The following is a 20253-nucleotide window of genomic DNA, read 5'->3' as shown; positions in this document are numbered from 1 at the left end:
TCTGGGAAGGGAGTGTGACTGTGGGATAGCAGGTATAGTAGGGAGAGATGGTGTCTATAGTAACAGTGGATAATAGTCTCTGGGAAGGGAGTGTGACTGTGGGATAGCAGGTATAGTAGGGAGAGATGGTGCCTATAGTAACAGTGGGATAATAGTCTCTGGGAAGGGAGTGTGACTGTGGGATAGCAGGTATAGTAGGGAGAGATGGTGCCTATAGTAACAGTGGATAATAGTCTCTGGGAAGGGAGTGTGACTGTGGGATAGCAGGTATAGTAGGGAGAGATGGTGCCTAAAGTAACAGTGGATAATAGTCTCTGGGAAGGGAGTGTGACTGTGGGATAGCAGGTATAGTAGGGAGAGATGCAGGTAAACAGAAGCAATGAGAGCTTGCACTGTAATGCCTAATCCGTTGGTAGTTTCTTTATGTAACAGCAGTCCTGTCCTGCTTTATGGCCGAGTTTCTCGCAATTATTATAACTGAGCAGTCGGACGTCTCATCTGAATCTCGTTGTTTACACTGCAGAACTCTGCTCTGAGTAGAAGTACAAATAAACTAAAGAAAGAAAAAAAAATGTAAAATTTCTAAAGCATAGAAAGTAATTAATGAATATATATTGGAAAGTTAATTAGAATACTATTTTCTCCCTCAAGCAAAAATTGTTTGGGGATTACATCTCCTTTAATTTGAAAATCAGGGACAACTGTAATGCATGTAAAGTGCTGGCTTGTTTCATTTGCAAAGTCATCACTGCAGCCCTTTCAGCTGAATTTTCTGAAAGTGTCCCTAATCTTTCATCTGATGTGGGAGGAGCCAGCAGAGAAACAGGGGAGGAGGGAGGGGCTGGTGCAGAGGGAGGGAGACAGTAGCAGCAGCAGGAGGAGGAGCAGGAGGAGGTGGTGGTTTGAAACCCACTGATTCAGAAAATCTGCAAGAAAAGATAAAGCAGAGGGGAGAGAGACTGCAGAGACCAGGCTGCAGAGTGACAGCAAGACATTTGCAAGGAGACAGTGCCAGACAGACAGACAGACAGACAGACAGACAGACATGTCTCTATCAGACATCCGCCGGGTGCTTATCAGTGACAGCCTGGCACCAGCCTGTGCCCAAATCCTGCGCACCCAGGGGGGAATCGAGGTGACGGAGAGCCCAGGACTGACACATCAGCAGCTTCTGTCACAGATCCAGGTGGGAGTCTTAGTGGAAACCTTGGTGGGAGGGCCGAGGGCAACAAAAACTGGGGTACATGATGGAGGAGGGGGTGCAGATGCTGCAAAGGTAATTCTCTGCAGGGGAGAAAGATTCATGTTTAGGGGGGGCATGCTAATGACTTCTGCAGAATAGACTCGATCCTTAGTCATGTCCTCTCACCCACATTAAAGCTGTTCATATAAGACAAGCTGCTGAAGACCCCACAGATATCTATGCAGCCATGCAGGGAGCAATATAGCCATGTGATGTGTTTAACTGGATGAGCTGCACCCCTGCATTCATGGTAGTGCACAATTGCACTTGTATCTGTAACTGTGCCAGTTCTGGCCCCTGTACTTGTGCACTAGAAAGTTACTTATAGATGAGCATTTCAACTGCAATTTGGGGGGGGGTAAATGTCCCCACTGAAATCTGGAGCAGCTGCTTATTGAATAAATGGGGCACCGCACACCCAACAGTGTTTCTTTAGGAATGTGTTGAGTATTTTTGCAGAGAATGTTGAGTATTTTTATCACTATATGAAGGATGGAGGGAGGGTGTTGGGCAGGGAAGGGGTTAAACAGCAATGTTCTGCTGCAGGGAAGGGGTTAAACAGCAATGTTCTGCTGCAGGGAAGGGGTTAAACAGCAATGTTCTGCTGCAGGGAAGGGGTTAAACAGAAATTTTCTGCTGCAGGGAAGGTGTTAAACAGCAATGTGCTGCTGCAGGGAAGGGGTTAAACAGCAATGTGCTGCTGGAGGAAGGGGTTAAACAGCAATGTGCTGCTGCAGGGAAGGGTTAAACAGAAACGTGCTGCTACAGGGAAGGGGTTAAACAGCAATGTTCTGCTGCAGGGAAGGATTAAACAGCAATGTGCTGCTGCAGGGAAGGGTTAAAAAGCAATGTGCTGCTGCAGGGAAGGGGTTAAACAGCAACATGCTGCTGCAGGGAAGGGGTTAAACAGCAACGTGCTGCTGCAGGCAAGGGGTTAAACAGCAACGTGCTGCTGCAGGGAAGGGGTTAAACAGCAACGTGCTGCTGCAGGAAGAGAGAGGCCAATGTGCTTTGCATAGACAATTCCCTGCACATGAGGCTCTCACAGGCTGGAATCTGAACTCAATCAAGTTCATTCATTTGGGAATCTGATGCAAGAGAGCTCAGATGTGTCAGCAGAGGGGCTGAGAGTAGAAAAGGGGGAGGGTCTGGGAGTAGAAAGGGGGAGGGGCTGAGAGCAGAAAAGGGGAGGGGCTGGCAGGGGAAAGGAGAGGGGGGAGAGCAGGAGGCAATGAACAGGGACAGAAAGATGAAATAGGAGGAGACAGGGAAGGAAACATGTTGTATCTGCTGAAAGAGAAAATCAATGAGTATTTAGTTCCTGAGCAACAGGAGTCCATAGTGTTACATGTCAGGGAAGGGGAGGAAGGCAAAGTGCATTTTCTGGCATGGAACTGACGTGGGCACAACTGCACTCATCACTCTCTGCTCTCATCCACTTATTCTTGCTCCAACCTGCTGCTGCTGTTATTATTGGAACTACAACTCCCAGCATCCCCTAACAGCCTACAGGCATTCACACAAGCGCTATTACAATTACCTTGCACTGATTCTGTATAACCAGGGGTGTAACTACAGAGGAAGCAGACCCTGTGGCTGCAGGGGGGCCCAGGAGGTATAGGGGCCCCACGAGGCCCTAATTTAGATTATTTGTAAACCAGGTCGACATCTAGACATTTTGGGCGGCCTGAAAAATAATTTGCTGTGGGGCACAGTAATATCTAGTTATGTCGCTGTACATAACCCACTCCCCCATTCATGGGCTAAACTAATGTAGCTGCTACTTTACTCATGAAGCCAAGTCTGTTGCTGCCTGCAATGGTTTCTGTGCAGCCATCAAGCCTGCATATAAATGAACTGTGTGTACATATCTACCCTTTGATCTACCTTGTGGGCACTGCTGGGCAGGGTTATCACATAAGTGGGGTCAATCTAAAAGATCCAACTGTGAGTGAACTGGTAACAATCTGTCAGATGTTTTCATTCTACCAGTAATATTAATTGATTAGCATTCAACCATTAACAAGTGAATGTATAAGTCCGTATTTATTGGTTACTGCAGGATGCAAATGTTGCCCCTTTTATTGCATTGTTCCAAAGTCCTGGATGGGGGTTGAAACCATGTGATCTGTACTTATTGAATGGCCTAGAAAGCTTAGGCACATATATTAATGGGCATAGAGTGTGCAGCAAGTAAACCACAGCAGCTTGCCATCAGATATCCTTTGCTAAGCACTTGTTTCAGAGACACGTGCAATACAGGTGATAATGCCGGGTACAAAGTTTGCAAGTTTAATAACATTTGCAAGGTTGCAATTTTGTTCCCAGTTAAGTCACACAAGGCAGCCGAGTGATGTCACTATGGGCACTTAGTAGCACAGTCTGTCCCCAAAGGAAACCACATGATAAGCGGTGGCCCAAATATAATAGATAAAAAGTGGTGTTCGCGTGGGGGGGAGGGGTTTCCCATCATTGCTGACCAGCAGAAAGTTGTACTTTGTGACTCTAAACTCTAAGGTAATTTGAGAAATGATCTGGTTCTTATCCAGAAGATGACTTATAGGATGGCCATATAGGAACAGAGTAATATAGGTACAGAGAATGTCAAGGCAGTGGTGGTGAGTGGCATGGTAAAGATTAAAGGGATACTGTCATGGGAAGACATGGTTTTTTCAAAACACATCAGTTAGTGATGCTCCAGCAGAATTCTGCACTGAAATCCATTTCTCAAAAGAGCAAACAGATATTTTTATATTTTAATTTTGAAATCTGACATGGGGCTAGACATATTGTCAGTTTCCCAGCTGCCCCCAGTCATGTGACTTGTGCTCTGATAAACTTCAGTCACACTTTACTGCTGTACAGCTGTAGCGGTTGGCACCCAAAATCCAGAACCGATGCCAAGCACCCTGGTCTCGGCTCGTGTTTCTGCCTGTAGCAGCCGCCTTTGGCCTCGGGAGGAGCCCTCAGCTACTCAGATGCCACCAGGTCTTAGAACGAGAGTCCCTGCCGTCCCCCCACTAGACCTTTTATGAGCTTTTATTACAACAGCAAGTTGGAGTGATATCACACCTCCCTTGCCCCCCAGCAGCCTAACAACAGAACAATGGGAAGGTAACCAGATAGCAGCTCCCTAACACAAGATAACAACTGCCTGGTAGATCTAAGAACAACACTCAATAGTAAAATCCAGGTCCCACTGAGACACCTTCAGTTACATTGAGTAGGAGAAATAACAGCCTGCCAGAAAGCAGTTCCATCCTAAAGTGCTGGCTCTTTCTGAAAGCACATGACCAGGCAAAATGACCTGAGATGCACCTACACACCAATATTACAAATAAAAAAATACACTTGCTGGTTCAGGAATTAAATTTTATATTGTGGAGTGAATTATTTGCAGTGTAAACAGTGTAATGTAGAAATAAAAAATACATTATAAAAATCATGACAGAATCCCTCTATAATCAACAATAGAGATGTCGCGAACTGTTCGCCGGCGAACTTGTTCGCGCGAACATCGGGTGTTCGCGCTCGCCGGAAGTTCGCGAACGTCGCGCGACGTTCGCCATTTTGGGTTCGCCATTGTTGGCGCTTTTTTTTGCCCTCTCACCCCAGACCAGCAGGTACATGGCAGCCAATCAGGAAGCTCTCCCCTGGACCACTCCCCTTCCTATAAAAACCGAAGCCCTGCAGCGTTTTTTTCACTCTGCCTGTGTGTGCTGAAGAGATAGTGTAGGGAGAGAGCTGCTGCCTGTTAGTGATTTCAGGGACAGTTGAAAGTTTGCTGGCTAGTAATCGTTTTAATACTGCTCTGTTATTGGAGGGACAGAAGTCTGCAGGGGTTTGAGGGACATTTAAGCTTAGGTAGCTTTGCTGGCTAGTAATCTACTTACTATCATCTGTCCCTGAAATCACTAACAGCTCTCCCCCTACACTATCTCTTCCAAGCACACACAGGCAGATTTTTCAGATACATTTTTGCCCTTGATCCCCCTCTGGCATGCCACTGTCCAGGTCGTTGCACCCTTTAAACAACTTTAAAATCATTTTTCTGGCCAGAAATGTCTTTTCTAGATGTTAAAGTTCGCCTTCCCATTGAAGTCTATGGGGTTCGCGAACCGTTCGCGAACCGCTCGCATTTCTGCGCAAGTTCGCGAATATGTTCGCGAACTTTTTTTCCGACGTTCGCTACATCCCTAATCAACAACTCATATCCCTAATCATGATCCAATAACAGACGTTACCAGTAAGGCAGATGACGATAAAAACTGGAGAACTGGATCATTATCTCCCAATGGTCCCGAACAAGTTGCTCCCAGAGTCATCAAAGCAGGTGCTTATTTTTGAATTCCTGGCTTAGAAGTGTCACGTTTGTATCCCAAAACCCAGAACAGATGTCTAGGTTCCAGTTATGGCTCATGCTTTTGCCTCAGGAGAAGCCCAATGCTACTTGGATGCCACCAGGTCTTAAAGAGAGAGAACCAAAGCAAGAGTTCTGGGCAAACAAGGGAACCAAAATGTGTGGTGGGAGTCATGAAGGACGGGGAAAGGGTAAGCATAGTCGTGGGACAGTCCGGGGTAAATACCAATCAGACATTGCAGTTAAAGACACAGGCTGGGGTCAAACCAATCAGTAATGCAGTACAAGGTCAGGATCTAGAAGAATGTTTAGTAACAGGCACAGGTCAGTACAGGCAGTGAATCAGCAGAGGTCAGGGATCGGCAAGGGTCAAAAACAGGAAAACAGATAATCCACACATCTAGGAAATATCTAACAATAGACCTATGTTGGGAGATGGGAATTAGGTGGTGGCGCTTTTAAATATTTGAGTTTCGCGCCAAGTGCAAATAAAAAGACACCCGTGTTAAACCAGAGCGCGTGCAAATGCACAAAGCTAATAAGAAAGCTGCGAGCATCTGTGCATGGGAAGTAGTGGGCGTCCCCTTCAGTCCACTAGACCACAGGTATCCTAATAGGAAAGGTTTGGTTGCATAAAATACAGTTTTACTGCCAAACAGAGCCTTCTATAGGCTGCCAGTTCACATAGGGCCTATCCATAGCCAATGACTGGCCTTATTTGGCACCCCTAGGAGCTTTTTTTCATGTTTGTGTTGCCCCCCAACTTATTTTTACATTTGATTGTGGCTCATGGGTAAAAAAAAGGTTGGGGACCCCTGGTCTAGACCCTTCATGTTGCAGTTCTTCTCATGTTGCATGTTGCAGTTCTTCTCCATAGTCATGCACTGTACTCTTTGCCTTGTTCACTTATCTCTGTTTAGGATGTTTTCTCTAAGGTTGGAGGAAGATGTGCAGAACCTGTATAGCTGTTGTGAGTAAGAGAGAATTAGTGAGGTAGGTTTGATAGAATTCATCTCGGAGAGAGGAAGTAAGGGAAAGAGGAGGTTGTGGTGAAGTGGAAGGAAGTTGTAGAATGTAATAACAATTGGAGGAAGTTGTAGAAGATAATGATCGGATGCTGCAATAAGGAAGACGTATGATGAGTAGTATAAAGACTTATGTAGGGATAGGGAAATACTGCATAGAAGGTTCACTCGAGTACAAATGACAGGTTTTTATTGTGATAGAAAGCAATAAGGTTGTGATGGAAAGCAATAAGTTTGGACTGGGGATAACAATAATAATATACCATAAATCTTCTAATATGGGTGTTCCCACTCTCCCCCTCAGGACTATGATGGCCTCATTGTACGTTCAGCGACCAAAGTCACAGCAGAAGTTCTGACTGCAGGGTCCAGGCTGAAATTGGTGGGAAGAGCAGGAACAGGAGTGGACAATGTGGACGTTGAGTGTGCCACCAAGAACGGCATCATCGTAATGAAGTAATGCACCATTGTTTGGTACAAAAGGACATTAAGAGCCCCTTGTTTAATAACTGTGTTTTCAGCCGCCTCTACAAAGGGAAGGCCATAGTAACAGTCCATTCCCCAATAGTCTTGTATTATAATGCCCACTGTCCCAAAGTGTTTAGACTATTCCTCAATTCTACCCACATCCCATGACACCACCCTTACTATTCCACTGTACCAACAACTTTAAAGCCCCTTCCAAGAGAAGGGGATACATCTAAAGGATACTTAAGTTTTGCCGAAGACCTAATGGTAGTTGACTTTGATTGCACCCAACTAAGGGCAGCCCCACTCTTAAGCAATCCCAAGATTTGCAGAATACATAAAGGGACATTTAAGTGTACAATACAAAACAATCTGTTTATTTCTACAGCACTCCAACAGGGAACAGTATCAGTGCAGCAGAACTAACCTGCGGACTCGTTCTAAGCCTGTCCAGGTAAGTTATAAGGCAAGGGATTAGATGCAACTTCATCACTGCATGTCTGAGAGATCCTGCTTCTGTAATTTTCCCATCAACGGCTTCTCTTTCTAGGCAAATTCCACAGGCTGCTGAATCAATGAGAGCTGGAAAATGGGATCGGAAAAAGGTGAGAAGTCTCGATATAACCAGTGAATCTTGAATTGGGATAATAGATAGTGAGTAAGTAAGCCTTATTGTAAACTTTATTAATATATTTTTACTAATAGTCCCAGTTATTCTGCACTTACTTTCTCAGCCCAAATGTATAGATGGTGCACGTCATCAAGCCTGTTCACAAAAGCTTCACCATAGTAGACCTATTTCTTTCATCGACAGCACTCTAATCTGAATAAAACCGTCTTTAATTTTTACATCACAGGACAGCAGCAAAAATTGCAACGTTTCGAGTGGAACTCCACTCTTTCTCAAGCATGTAATATATTTTTACAACAGGAGGGGTTCATAGATTTATATTTATAAAAGATAAGTTTCAATGAGGCGTGACAAATTACATAACTGAGCACTGATTATAACTGATGAGCCATTAAGCACATTGATATGGTTATAATACACAAAAGCCATGAATATCCTGTATATTATATCATTATAAACGGTGACTAGTGATGTCATCAGTTATAAACGGTGAGGAATGATGTCATTTTTGTCACATGAATCACTAAAAATTGTGTATTATAATAAATAAAGTACCCCTTCTGCCTCTTGCTTTTATATGGTCATGGAACACCTCGGTGTCTTATAATATCCTTATATTTTACAATAGGGGGTACTTTATTCACTATATAATTTATAGTTTATCAGGTTTCTTGTGTTCTATAATGATAACATTGGGAAAGTTTGTGAGAGTAAAAAATAGAACTGGAGCTGTATAGGAGCAGGAAAAAAGTTAGGAACTTTGAGACTTTCCAGTAGGAGAGAACATTGGTGAAATAAAAGGTAACAGAGGTGGAAAAGGAAAGTTGGACTGTGATATGGTAGCAGAGTTGACATACCAAAGTACATTTAGAAAAGTAAGAAGTAGACAAGAGAATAGAAGACCGATAAAAGCAAAGACAAATATATTACAGAGAAAGGGGAGAAGATATATTAGGAGTATAAGCGTGGAATGTTATGAATCAGGGTTAGGAACATGGAACATTTTTGTGCTTTTAGCTGAGCTACAGTACATCAATAAATGTTTCTCTAGGGACATAGAGTGATAGAGTGGTCTTTGATAAAGGAGGATGCACTACAAGGGGCACATTTGGAAGATGAGAGGGAAGGATTTAGGAGGAAATGTTATGGCAGGACAGACTTTGAAGAAGGGGCAACATGAAGATTTATTATTGAGGAATAAAGCAGGAAACTGGGGAGATTAGAGGCAAATATTATGGGAGAGCAAAGTAGCTACTTGGATTGGGAAGTGAAAGAAAATCAAATCATGAAATTCAATTGAAGGAAAGAAAATGAGAAGCAGGATGTCAAGGTAAATAGGAAGACAAATGAAGGAAAAGCAAATGAATAAATGGGATGGATACTGGAGGTTGGAAACTGAATATGAAATGAAGAGAACACAGAGTAAAGTGATGCGTTGGAAAGGAAGGAAACAGGTAGGAACATAGTTAGGGTTTGACAGCAAAAGAAAGTAAAGAGAAGCAGATGGAGAAATGGATTCAGGGGGTGATGCAGTTTTTGGTCTGTAGGAAATGGATTCACAAGGAGATGCAGTTAAGGACTGGGAAAAGGTCAGGAAGAAACAGTAATGGGAGGGAAGGGAGAATTCAATTCTAAAAAGTTTTGATAGAGAAGGATGCAGAACGGAATAAAGATGGACTGGATTGTTTCAAGAATGTAAAACATTCTTCATTATTTTATCTTCTTCTCTGGGCAGTTCATGGGATCAGAGCTGTATGGGAAAACAATTGGAATCCTTGGCCTTGGTCGGATTGGGAAAGAAGTTGCTATCAGAATGCAGTCATTCCAGATGCGGGTGAGCAGGACAGTGTTATGTTTTGTCTGTTCTCTGTTACCTGCTCGCTTACTTAATATTCTGGCCCTTTTCCCAGTTGCCCTATTATTCACTACCTGCAACTCTCCTCTCTGAACTTCTCTCCTTCACCACTGCTACCTACCCCTACACGTACTATTCCAATATCACCTCTCTAACTCTCTGCTTTAACTTTGCTTTGCTTTACTAGTCTATTCTCTCTAGTGATACTCACAGCTCTTATCCTTTATTGCATTCATTTCTTCTTTCCATCACGTCATGTATCGGTTACCCATTCAGCAATCCCACAAACTGACTGTTGTGCATTTAACCCCCACGGACTCATGTTTGTTTTTCTGCTGGCAAGTAAGGACTATTGTAATCATGCTAGCTTAGCTGTCCAAAAAATAAGGCTGGGACCTTAAGCACAGCCAGTGGTCTTATAAATAAAATACAAATGACCAAACTGTTTGTCAAATAGACTTGTGTGCTTCCAACTTCCACTCTTGGATCCCTGATACTGTGGATCATACCCAGGGCCGCCATCAGGGGGGGACAGGGGGGACAAGCATACCGGGCCCGGGCATGAAGGGGGGCCCGGCAGCGCTGCATTTTTTGAAGATCCGGGCCCCCCTTACGAGCGCCCGAGCCGTACGTCTTGCCTCTTGCGTGCCGAATGCGGAAGTGCCGAAAAGCCGAAGCCGATGCACCGAAAAGACCCGAAGTCACGGAAAAAGCCGAAGTTCCGAAGTCACGAAGCGCCGAAAAGACCCGAAGTCACGAAAACAGCTGAAGTCCTGAAGCAGCGCAAAGACCCGAAGTCACGAAAACAGCCGAAATTGAAGTCCTGAAGCGGTGAAAAGACCCGAAGTCACGAAAGGAGGCGAAGTTGAAGTACTGAAGCCATGAGTTCAATCCTACTGAACACCAGTTTGTGGTTTTTTTTTAATCCCCTGGCCACCAATGTATTATTTTAATATTCTATAGGCCCCTGCCACCAATCTCTTTTTTAAAACTTTTTTTTGGGGGCCCCAATTTTTTTTTTAACTCGTAAGGGGCCCCTTGCCACCATTGTTTTTTTTTTTTTTAAAAATAAAAATAAATTTTCTTTTTGGGGCCCCAATTTGTTTTTAACTTGTAAGGGGGCCCCTACCACCAGTTTTTTTTTTTATTCAAAATTTTTTTTATTTTTTTTCAAAATTTTTTTTGGGGCCCCAATTTGTTTTTAACTTATAAGGGGGCCCCTGCCGCCAATGGTTGTTTATTTTTTAGTTTTTTTTACATTTTTTTTTGTTGGGGCCCCAAGTTTTTTTTAACTCATAAGGGGGCCCCTGCCACCAATGTTTTTTAAAAAAAATAAAAAATAAAAAAAAATCTTTAATTTTTTTTTTTTGGGGCCCCAATTTTTTATAAGGGGGCCCTGACCATCAATAGCTTTTTAAAACTTGTGTGGGGGGGGTTACTTTTTTAGCGCTGATGTCTGTGTGGTCTTTTAACTGCGATGTGGAGTGGGCGGGATATGGGGTGGAGCTTGGTCGTCAGTGTGGGCGGGGCCCAGGGGGCCCCAAAAATTTTGTTGTACGGGCCCCGTGATTTCTAATGGCGGCCCTGATCATACCACAAGTGTGCTTGGGGGGGGTAAGAAAGTATCTCTAAAATTCCAGTTTTCAGTTGTTCAAATATTGCTGACCATTTATACAGATATTTTGTTTTATCTTTCTTTGTATTTCTTCTCTAGAGGGAGAGCCCATATTCAGATTCCCAGCATGTTTTCTGCTTAGTAGCCAATGAGAAAAAAGCTAGGCCTTTCACTAGTGAAATGTTTGTAGGGGCAGTGCTGTCCTTTCTCTATTTAACCCATGGTTTCATTAATTGATGTTCTCTCATACTTTGTCTTCTCCCATAGTTTTGTAATTGTCTTTTCCTTCATATGAATGTCCTACTTCTTTTCAGACCATCGGCTATGACCCCATCATCCCTGCTGAAGTCACTGCTCAGTTTGGAGTTCAGCAGTTTCCACTGGAAGAAATCTGGGAGCAATGTGATTATATCACTGTACACACGCCCCTTCTCCCCTCTACTACAGGTATACATGGCCTTCTTGGACCACTCATGACTTGAACCTGTAGGATGATAGTGCCTTCTACTGAACTCCATTATCCTCTTTCTTTCTCTCTCCTTTTATTTACTGCTTTGTATTTCTCCACTCCTAGGGCTGATAAATGACGCAGCATTCTCAAAGTGCAAACAGGGAGTAAAGGTGATAAACTGTGCGAGAGGGGGCATCATAGATGAGGCAGCACTGCTGCGGGCACTGCAGAGTGGACAGTGTGGTGGAGCTGGGTTGGATGTATTTATAGAGGTAAGTAGGCAAATTAATATTTTTTTCACTATAGGGCATTGTATGACACTTATAGGTACTAGTATTCCCAAATGAAGGAACTCTTTCAACTGCGCCCATAATTCTCCCCATTTGGTGGATATGTTCCCAACTTTAATGGTGTGGCTCTTCAGAGGTGGAGTTAATACCTGCAGTAATGTGGGCTATGTTTAGGTAATGGAAAATATGTATGCAATCAGTTTAAAGTATTTTTTCAGAATAGTATGGTATCTGTTATCTGGAAAACCATTTTCCAGAAAGTTCAGAATTACAGGAAGAGCATTGCCCATAGACTCTTTTACAATCAATTCATTTTTTTAAGCATTTCATATTTCTCTGTAAAGAATCTTTGGCATATTTGTATGTCATATTAGCTACTTCCGCTCAGGTAAGGGTTTCTTCCGTTTCCTTCAAATACTTACCTTGGTGAAGGCTTCTCTGTAGGTCCCATCTTGCTTGCTTTTCTATGGTTTGGCAGTGGGTTGGTCATGGTCTCAGCTGAAGACAAGGGATAAGGATCCCATTTATGTTATATTGATGTGCCATGTAAAGAATGAGAAAATGGGTACGCTCCAGTCTACCGTTGAGTTGGATCCAAACTACACCTTCTGCCATGGCATGGGAAAAAGAACATTAGAGCTCTATGTCTGGGTCTGTACTAGAAGCAGAGGCAGGGGATTGGATTCTCTCACCTAGGTATTGGTAGATAAATACTAATGATTATTAGGTCCAAGAAGGACTTCAGTTTCCTTCAAATACTTACCTTGGCGAAGGCTTCTCTGTAGGTCCCATCTTGCTCGCTTTTCTATGGTTTGGCAGGGGGTTGGGCATGGTTTCAGCTGAAGACAAGGGGTAAGGATCCCATTTAAGTTACATTGATGTGTCATGTAAAGAATGGGAAAATGGGTAAGCTCCAGTCTACCATTGAGTTGGATCCAAACTACAACTGGAAAAAGAACATTAGAGCTCTTTGTCTGGGTCTGTACTAGAGGCAGGTGTTTGGATTCTCTCACCTAGGTATTGGTAGATAAATACTAATGAGGATTAGATCCAAGAGGACTTGCTTTCTCAATAACGCATCTCAAGCTGAGTATTTTTATTTGTTTACCAATGCACCAGAAAGATCTAACCAAATGAATGACTGCAGAATAATTAATAGACATAATTGAGACAACAAATGGAGTGTTAGTGTTTTTTTTTCTTTGGAACATTTGTTTGTTTACTATAAATGACCCCTTTTTTAGGAGCCTCCCAGAGAGCGAGCCTTAGTAGAGCACCCTCTTGTAATTAGCCTGCCTCACCTCGGGGCCAGCACGGAGGAAGCCCAGAATCGATGCGGGGAAGAGATCGCCCAACAAATTGTTGACCTGGTGAAGGATAGAGCACTGGTGGGAGCTGTAAGTGTCCAGCAATAAAATTACACATATGGTCTCATCCCATATGCATTTGTGAACCATATATTGTCATTGTTAGAATATACTGTAACATGAGGTTTGGCTGATAGGAAGTACAGATTTGTAATACTTAGTGCTCAATGCCAGTCAGCTCTATCAAAGGCCTTAAACTTGTTATACTGTAAATACATTACGCCAACATTTGTTGTCATTACTTTGTACTTCTACATATTTCATAAACAAGGTAGATCAAATAAAAACATCTCTGTAGACTGTAGGGCTGATTTAGTAAAATTCAGAAAATTAACATTTTTGGAACTTTAAACTTTTTGCCAAAATTGTTCCAAGAAGTCACCATTATACGGAAAAGTTATTTTCCTTAAAGAAAATGTTTACTCCAAATGATCCATACCCAGAGACATCTATTTTATAAACGTTACCCAAAGTTTGGCCAACTTTTTCCAATATTTTGATAGAATATCGAAGAACTCCTATAAGTTTGCCATAGTTTCTAAAAGCTGACCTCAACTGCGAGCTGGTGAACATTTTTAGGAGAAAAATGTGAAATTTGAAAAATTGTTTCAGGAAATAGCTGGATATTTTGCACTCACAAGGAAAGAAATATTTTGGCCCAATCTTGGCTTCCTCTAGATTGGGAAATGTGTGTGTTTATATTAGAAGCGCAGCATAGGTCCCCCTCTTTGCACAAGCAGATCATCCCTGGTACAATAGGCACTCTTGTCGCAATTGTGAAACACCAAGGGTGGAAATAAATAAGATGTTCTCCAGGTCTAGTAACCCCTAGCAACCAGAAGGAGTGGCTTACTGATCTTTTCTTTGAAATCATTAGGATACAAGACTTGGATCCAAAAATGTGCACCTGCTAATTATCACATGACCACAACCAGCCACCAGAGGGCCACCTTGATAGTCACATTGTAGAAAGTGCTTTTGTTATTTTTCTGTGTGGGTGTTAATGTATGTGTTTACATGAGGCTATTCTAAAATTAATGAATAAGGAAATGAGAATAAAGATCTTTAGAAGGAAGATACTGATTGAATGATACTGTTATAGAATGAGCCCAACTGGACTGCCTTTCATCCAGGTTTCTACACCAACTGTGGACTATAATTCCCAGCATACCTTCGTTGTTTTATAGTTTGGATGGTGCTGGGAACTGCAGTTCATTAACCTTGAAATACAAATTAATGAATCCTTACCCTAAGCAGGGCATTGCCAGCTAGGGGTTTATAAACAGAGTGAACTTTTCTACCATGTACAGAGAATGCCTTGGATAAGGGCCCTCTAGTGGCTGGCAAGTCATATTTTAGATTAAATATAGGATTAAAGGAAATGATGCAGAATTTGTTTACTTTAAAAAAGGAACTAAAGCCCTATCTTGACTTTAAACCCCTAAAAAATGCTTTCAGAATTTGAATTGAGTAATTTGCATTAATTTTGTATTTTTAGTGGTTTCTGAGCGATTGGCAGTTTTAGACTGCAAATATCAGACTTTTTTTTTTTCCTCTCTAAAAGTCCACAACCCTAAGGTCAACTGACTTTATAGGAAGTGCATGAGGCTGACCTTTAAAAGACAAATATTAGCCAAAAACTTGGTATTAGCAATCTTAAACTGCTGCAATCTTAGAAATCACTAAAAATAGAAAATGATTGTAAATTGCAACAGTGTGAATAGATTTACATCAATTTGTTTAGGTGCTTAGATTCCCTACAAAGCATATGGCTGTTTATATATATATATATATATATATATATATATATATATATATATATATATATATATATATATATATATATATATATATATATATATATATATATATATATATATATATATAATGTTTTATATACTGAACTCACTGTACAAGCCCAGAGGTTCAGCAGCCCTATAACAATAATGATCCAGGTGCTAGGTCAGTCAATGGCACTGCACATCCTCAGTGAGCTGGGGGCTGCTGTTGAGAAGCTACGTTTAGGGGTTGTGGGAAATCATCAAAACATTAGCATGAAGTGAAGTCACTTGATCTATCATAAAAACTGATGCTACTAAGGGTATCTTTAGAGGCACAGATCTTCTCTACTAAAGGGTTGTGTTGGCTTTGGTCTGGTACCTAAAGTGCAGCATTTCTAGCCTAGATATTGTTCCTCTCTAGACAGGACAAGGCTGTATAATGCAATGTAATTTCAGCTCAAATATACACCGCTTATACAAGCAGACCTTTTTCACACAAGACAAGACCGCAAGCTCACATCCTCTTTCAGTAAGGTGACCAGAATTTCAAAGAGAAATCCGGGAACAGGGGAGGCTATGGCAGCACATGTGGCGCCGCTGCAAAATGTTTAGACCACGCCCACTTTGCAAGACACCCCCACTAACCACTTCCCATTTTACAAATGCACCTTCTGTGAATGTATTAATGAACATAGTGGCAATGCTGTGTATAATACCCCCAGATCTCACAGCAGGATGGCACAAAGGCAATTTCATGTAGAATACCCCCAAAACTCACCACAGGATGGCACAAAATACATTTTATGTATAAATACCACCAGAACAAACCGCGGGATTGCACAAACTCATTTATAATACCCCAGAACTCATAGCATGATGGCGCAAAATTTCATGTATAATACCCCCAGAACCACAGGGATCTTTTATAGTTATTCTGCCAGGCGGGGATGCTTCACAGGGCCAAGGCAACCAGAGTCCTGAACAGGGATGGATGGTCAGCTTATCTTTTCAGTGAGGTTTAGCACTTTTTACACGCTGCAGACCAGAGGGTTTTTTTTTACCTAGTACCTTTTGTAATGTGGTTTATTTTATGCAGAGTAAGTGGAAAGAAAGTTACAGGTGACACAACAAGATATGGAATGCTGTGGGCATCGCTAGGTATCCAGAAGATGTGGGTAACAGGATTCAGCTCTCTGTGTACATATAATCATCATTACTTCCCCTTTCGCCTTCTCTACAGAATTATAGTGTTAACACTTTCCAAATTTCACCTTTATCCTGGGGAGTATGGCATACAGTAAGTGCTGAATGACGTCACGGGTTAATGGTATATTCTGTAATTATATGATTATTTATTATATGCATCACAGGTCAATGCACCTGCCCTATTCAAGGCATTCTCACCTGAGACCAAGCCATGGATCCAGCTGGGGGAAGCAATGGGAAATCTTCTTCAGACCCTGTTACCCGGTATCAACGGGAACGTCCAAGTCACAACATCTGGTATGAAGCAGTTATTATTCCCTTTTTTATTAAATATCCCCACCCAATGCAATAGGGACTTCAAGACAAGCCAAGGGATGACTGTCCATTCCCACCACACGCTGGGGTTTCCATATAGTAACCTGTCCAGTAACCCTTAGGAACTTATCAGATGTTTACTACAGGTTGCAAACCAAGAGTAACATTTGAACCTGTTATTACAAATCCCTGTGTGGGTCATATATTGAAGGGGTTGCAGGATAGTGATTTGGTGTCTTTTTACTGACAAAGGGAAACTAGGTTAAGGTGAAGCCATTGATTGCACAAAGGAATGATGAGTTTATAGCTGCCATCTTCTCCTTTCAACCCATTATGTTGATTCTAAACCGTCCCTCCTCACCTTGTCGTGCCCTTTCCTTTCCCGTGTGGGTGATTAGGTGAAATTCTGAAGGATGCCGGCAGTTTCCTTTGTTCTGCAGTGACGGTTGGTCTCCTACGGGGGAACAAGGAGAAAATCAACCTTGTCAATGGATCTCTATTTGCCAAAAGCACGGGGATTCAGGTAAGTCCTCTGCGTAACTCCCCTCTGTACTCCCTGTAGTCTTCTCTACAGGCTGTGTCCACTGCCAGATGCACCATTTGGGTTGCCGGGACCTATTGCCAGTGATTGTTCAGATATCTGTGTCTAAATCCATGCATTGCAACTCAGAAATTGTTGTCGCTGAACTGTTCCTACTGAAACAGTTCAAGATTCTTTTCTGCAAAGGCCTAAAAAAAGAGTTACTGTCCAAATACAAATTGAGGGGATGTAACCTGTTCTTTTTCCCATTTCTGAACATCTTATATTCCTCTCCACAGGTCAGCTCCCAACACTTCTCAGGTGCAGGAGAAATAAGACTGGAGGTTTCTGGCGGGGGTATCCAGCTGGTTGGGAGTTTGAGTGATTCCATACCATGTCTCCTAAAGATTGGAACCTCAGAATTCCGCAGCCCCGTTACACTCCATGGCACTCTGATTTTATGGGAGGGTTCAGCCCCACTCCTAAAACTGACAGGTAAAGGAGAGCCTGCCTCTGTGCTGCTTCCTCTATATCAGTGATCCCCAACCAGTAGCTCGCGAGCAACATGTTGCTCACCAATACCTTGGATGTTGCTCTCAGTGGCCTCAAAGTAGGTGCTTATTTTTGAATTCCTGGTTTTTAGGCAAGTCTTGGTTGTATAAAAACCATGTGTGCTGCCAAACAGGGTCTCTTGTAGGCTGTCAGTCCATATAGGGGCTACTAAATAGACAATCACAGCCTCTTCTGTCATCTACAGGGACTTTTTTCATGCATGTGTTGCTCCCCAACTCTTTTTGCATTGAATGTGGCTCACGGGTAAAAAAAGGTTGGGGACCCCTGCTCTATATTATCATTTGCTTTCCCACTTCTTGCTTGTTGCTTCCACTTCCCATGATCACTTGCATTTACCCCTCACATCTCCTCTGTGGCTTTTAAACCTAGAAAAATCCCTGTACATTATCCCTTGTCCTCCCCTCACTCAATTGTTCTCTATTATATCTAGGCCCTTCTCCATTATCCCTTACCTCACTCAACCCTTATCCTCCATTATCCTTTACCTTCCCCTTTCCCTCTCTCAACCCTTCTCCTCCAGTATCCCTTCCCTCACTCAACCCTCTACTCCATTATCCTTTACCTTACCCTCACTCAACCCTTCTCCTCCATTATCCCTTCCCTCACTCAACCCTTCTCCTCCATTAATCTTTACCTTTCCCTCACTCAACCCTTCTCCTCCATTAATCTTTACCTTTCCCTCACTCAACTCTTCTCCTCCATTATCCCTTACCCTTCCCTCACTTAACCCTTCTCCTCCATTATCCCTTACCTCACTCAACCCCTCTCCTCCATTATCCTTTACCTTTCCCTCACTCAACCCGTCTCCTCCATTATCCCTTCCCTCATTCAACCCTCTACTCCATTATCCCTTACTTCACTCAACCCTTCTCCTCCATTATCCCTTACCCTTCCCTCACTCAACCCTTCTCCTCAATTATCCCTTATCCTTCCCTCACTCAACCCTTCTCCTCCATTATCCCTTACCCTTTCCTCACTCAATCCTTCTCCTCCATTATCCCTTATCTCACTCAACCCTTCTCCTCCATTATCCCTTACCCTTCCCTCACAAACCCTTCTCCTCCATTATCCCTTACCCTTCCCTCACTCAACCCTTCTCCTCCATTATCCCTTACCCTTTCCTCACTCAACCCTTCTCCTCCATTATCCCTTACCCTTTCCTCAATCAACCCTTCTTCTCCATTATCCCTTATCTCACTCAACCCTTCTCCTCCATTATCCCTTACCCTTCCCTCACAAACCCTTCTCCTCCATTATCCCTTACCCTTCCCTCACTCAACCCTTCTCCTCCATTATCCCTTACCCTTCCCTCACTCAACCCTTCTCCTCCATTATCCCTTACCCTTCCCTCACTCAACCCTTCTCCTCCATTATCCCTTACCCTTCCCTCACAAACCCTTCTCCTCCATTATCCCTTACCCTTCCCTCACTCAACCCTTCTCCTCCATTATCCCTTATCTCACTCAACCCTTCTCCTCCATTATCCCTTACCCTTCCCTCACTCAAACCCTTCTCCTCCATTATCCCTTACCCTTCCCTCACAAACCCTTCTCCTCCATTATCCCTTACCCTTCCCTCACTCAACCCTTCTCCTCCATTATCCCTTACCCTTTCCTCACTCAACCCTTCTCCTCCATTATCCCTTATCTCACTCAACCCTTCTCCTCCATTATCCCTTACCCTTCCCTCACTCAAACCCTTCTCCTCCATTATCCCTTACCCTTCCCTCACTCAACCCTTCTCATCCATTATCCCTTACCTCGCTTAACATTTCTCATCCATTATACCTTACCTCACTCAACCCTTGGCTCACGTAACTCTTCTCCTCCATTATCCCATGTCCTCCGCTTACTCAATTCTTTTTCTCTCCTGTAGAAGTCCTTTCTGAGGCTGGAAGTCAACTGGAGATGCTTCATGTTTCAAATGGACATAGTGTGGCTGGAATATCTTCCCCTGTCTCTGACCTGTCCCTCTTGGGACCGTGTATTCAGATCACCCTGTAACCACACTCTCCATTTACCCCTCTGGGTCTCTTTTTTTTTTTTTTTGTCACACAAGTGTGAAATAGCCTGTAATTAGCCAATAAACCATTCCAGTTTGCCTTCAGTCTGTGTCAATCATGAGAGATCCCCAACTGAACGGGTAGCATAGTATGTTTTGGGGATTTTTTTTGCCAGTGGGTATCTAGACTGACTTTTCCATTTTCTTCAAGAATAAAAGGACACTTTCATGGCTTTCAGCTGACCTGGGGTGCACATACAGTAAATGGTATATAAAGTACTTGGCTGCAAAGGGATCAAATGGCAGATAAATCTATATATAATCTTATAACTAAGCTGTGACGTTTTCAGTAATAACTCACCAATAATTTCAGGGGAAACTAAATGGACCCAAATCTGTCAAAATTGTAAAAGCTAAACCACCTAACGCATTAAACCAGCTGCTGGGTAAATCAGTCATTATTAAAACAACAGTCTCCACCTATGAGGAGCCCAATCGGTGGGCTATACACAGCTCGACATTTTAATCAATTGCATTTGAAGCCTTTATTTA

General features: G+C 42.8%; 1 protein-coding gene across 1 annotated transcript; it reads left to right on the top strand.

Moving 5' to 3' along the window:
* Positions 1-959: 959 nt before the first annotated feature.
* On the top strand, positions 960-19806 carry phgdh.S (phosphoglycerate dehydrogenase S homeolog). Its single transcript, NM_001097781.1, is given in 12 exon segments — positions 960-1186; positions 6933-7084; positions 7485-7550; positions 7647-7701; positions 9463-9561; positions 11512-11644; positions 11772-11920; positions 13183-13335; positions 16457-16589; positions 17006-17130; positions 17427-17622; positions 19576-19806. Coding segments are annotated over 12 exon segments (1530 nt in total). The 5' UTR covers positions 960-1045; the 3' UTR covers positions 19704-19806.
* Positions 19807-20253: the final 447 nt, after the last annotated feature.

This window comes from Xenopus laevis, chromosome 9_10S (genome assembly GCF_017654675.1).
Source record: "Xenopus laevis strain J_2021 chromosome 9_10S, Xenopus_laevis_v10.1, whole genome shotgun sequence".
NCBI classification, from domain to species: domain Eukaryota; kingdom Metazoa; phylum Chordata; class Amphibia; order Anura; family Pipidae; genus Xenopus; species Xenopus laevis.
The sequence above is the reverse complement of the archived record's forward strand: the minus strand, read 5'-3'. Positions and strand labels throughout refer to the sequence as shown.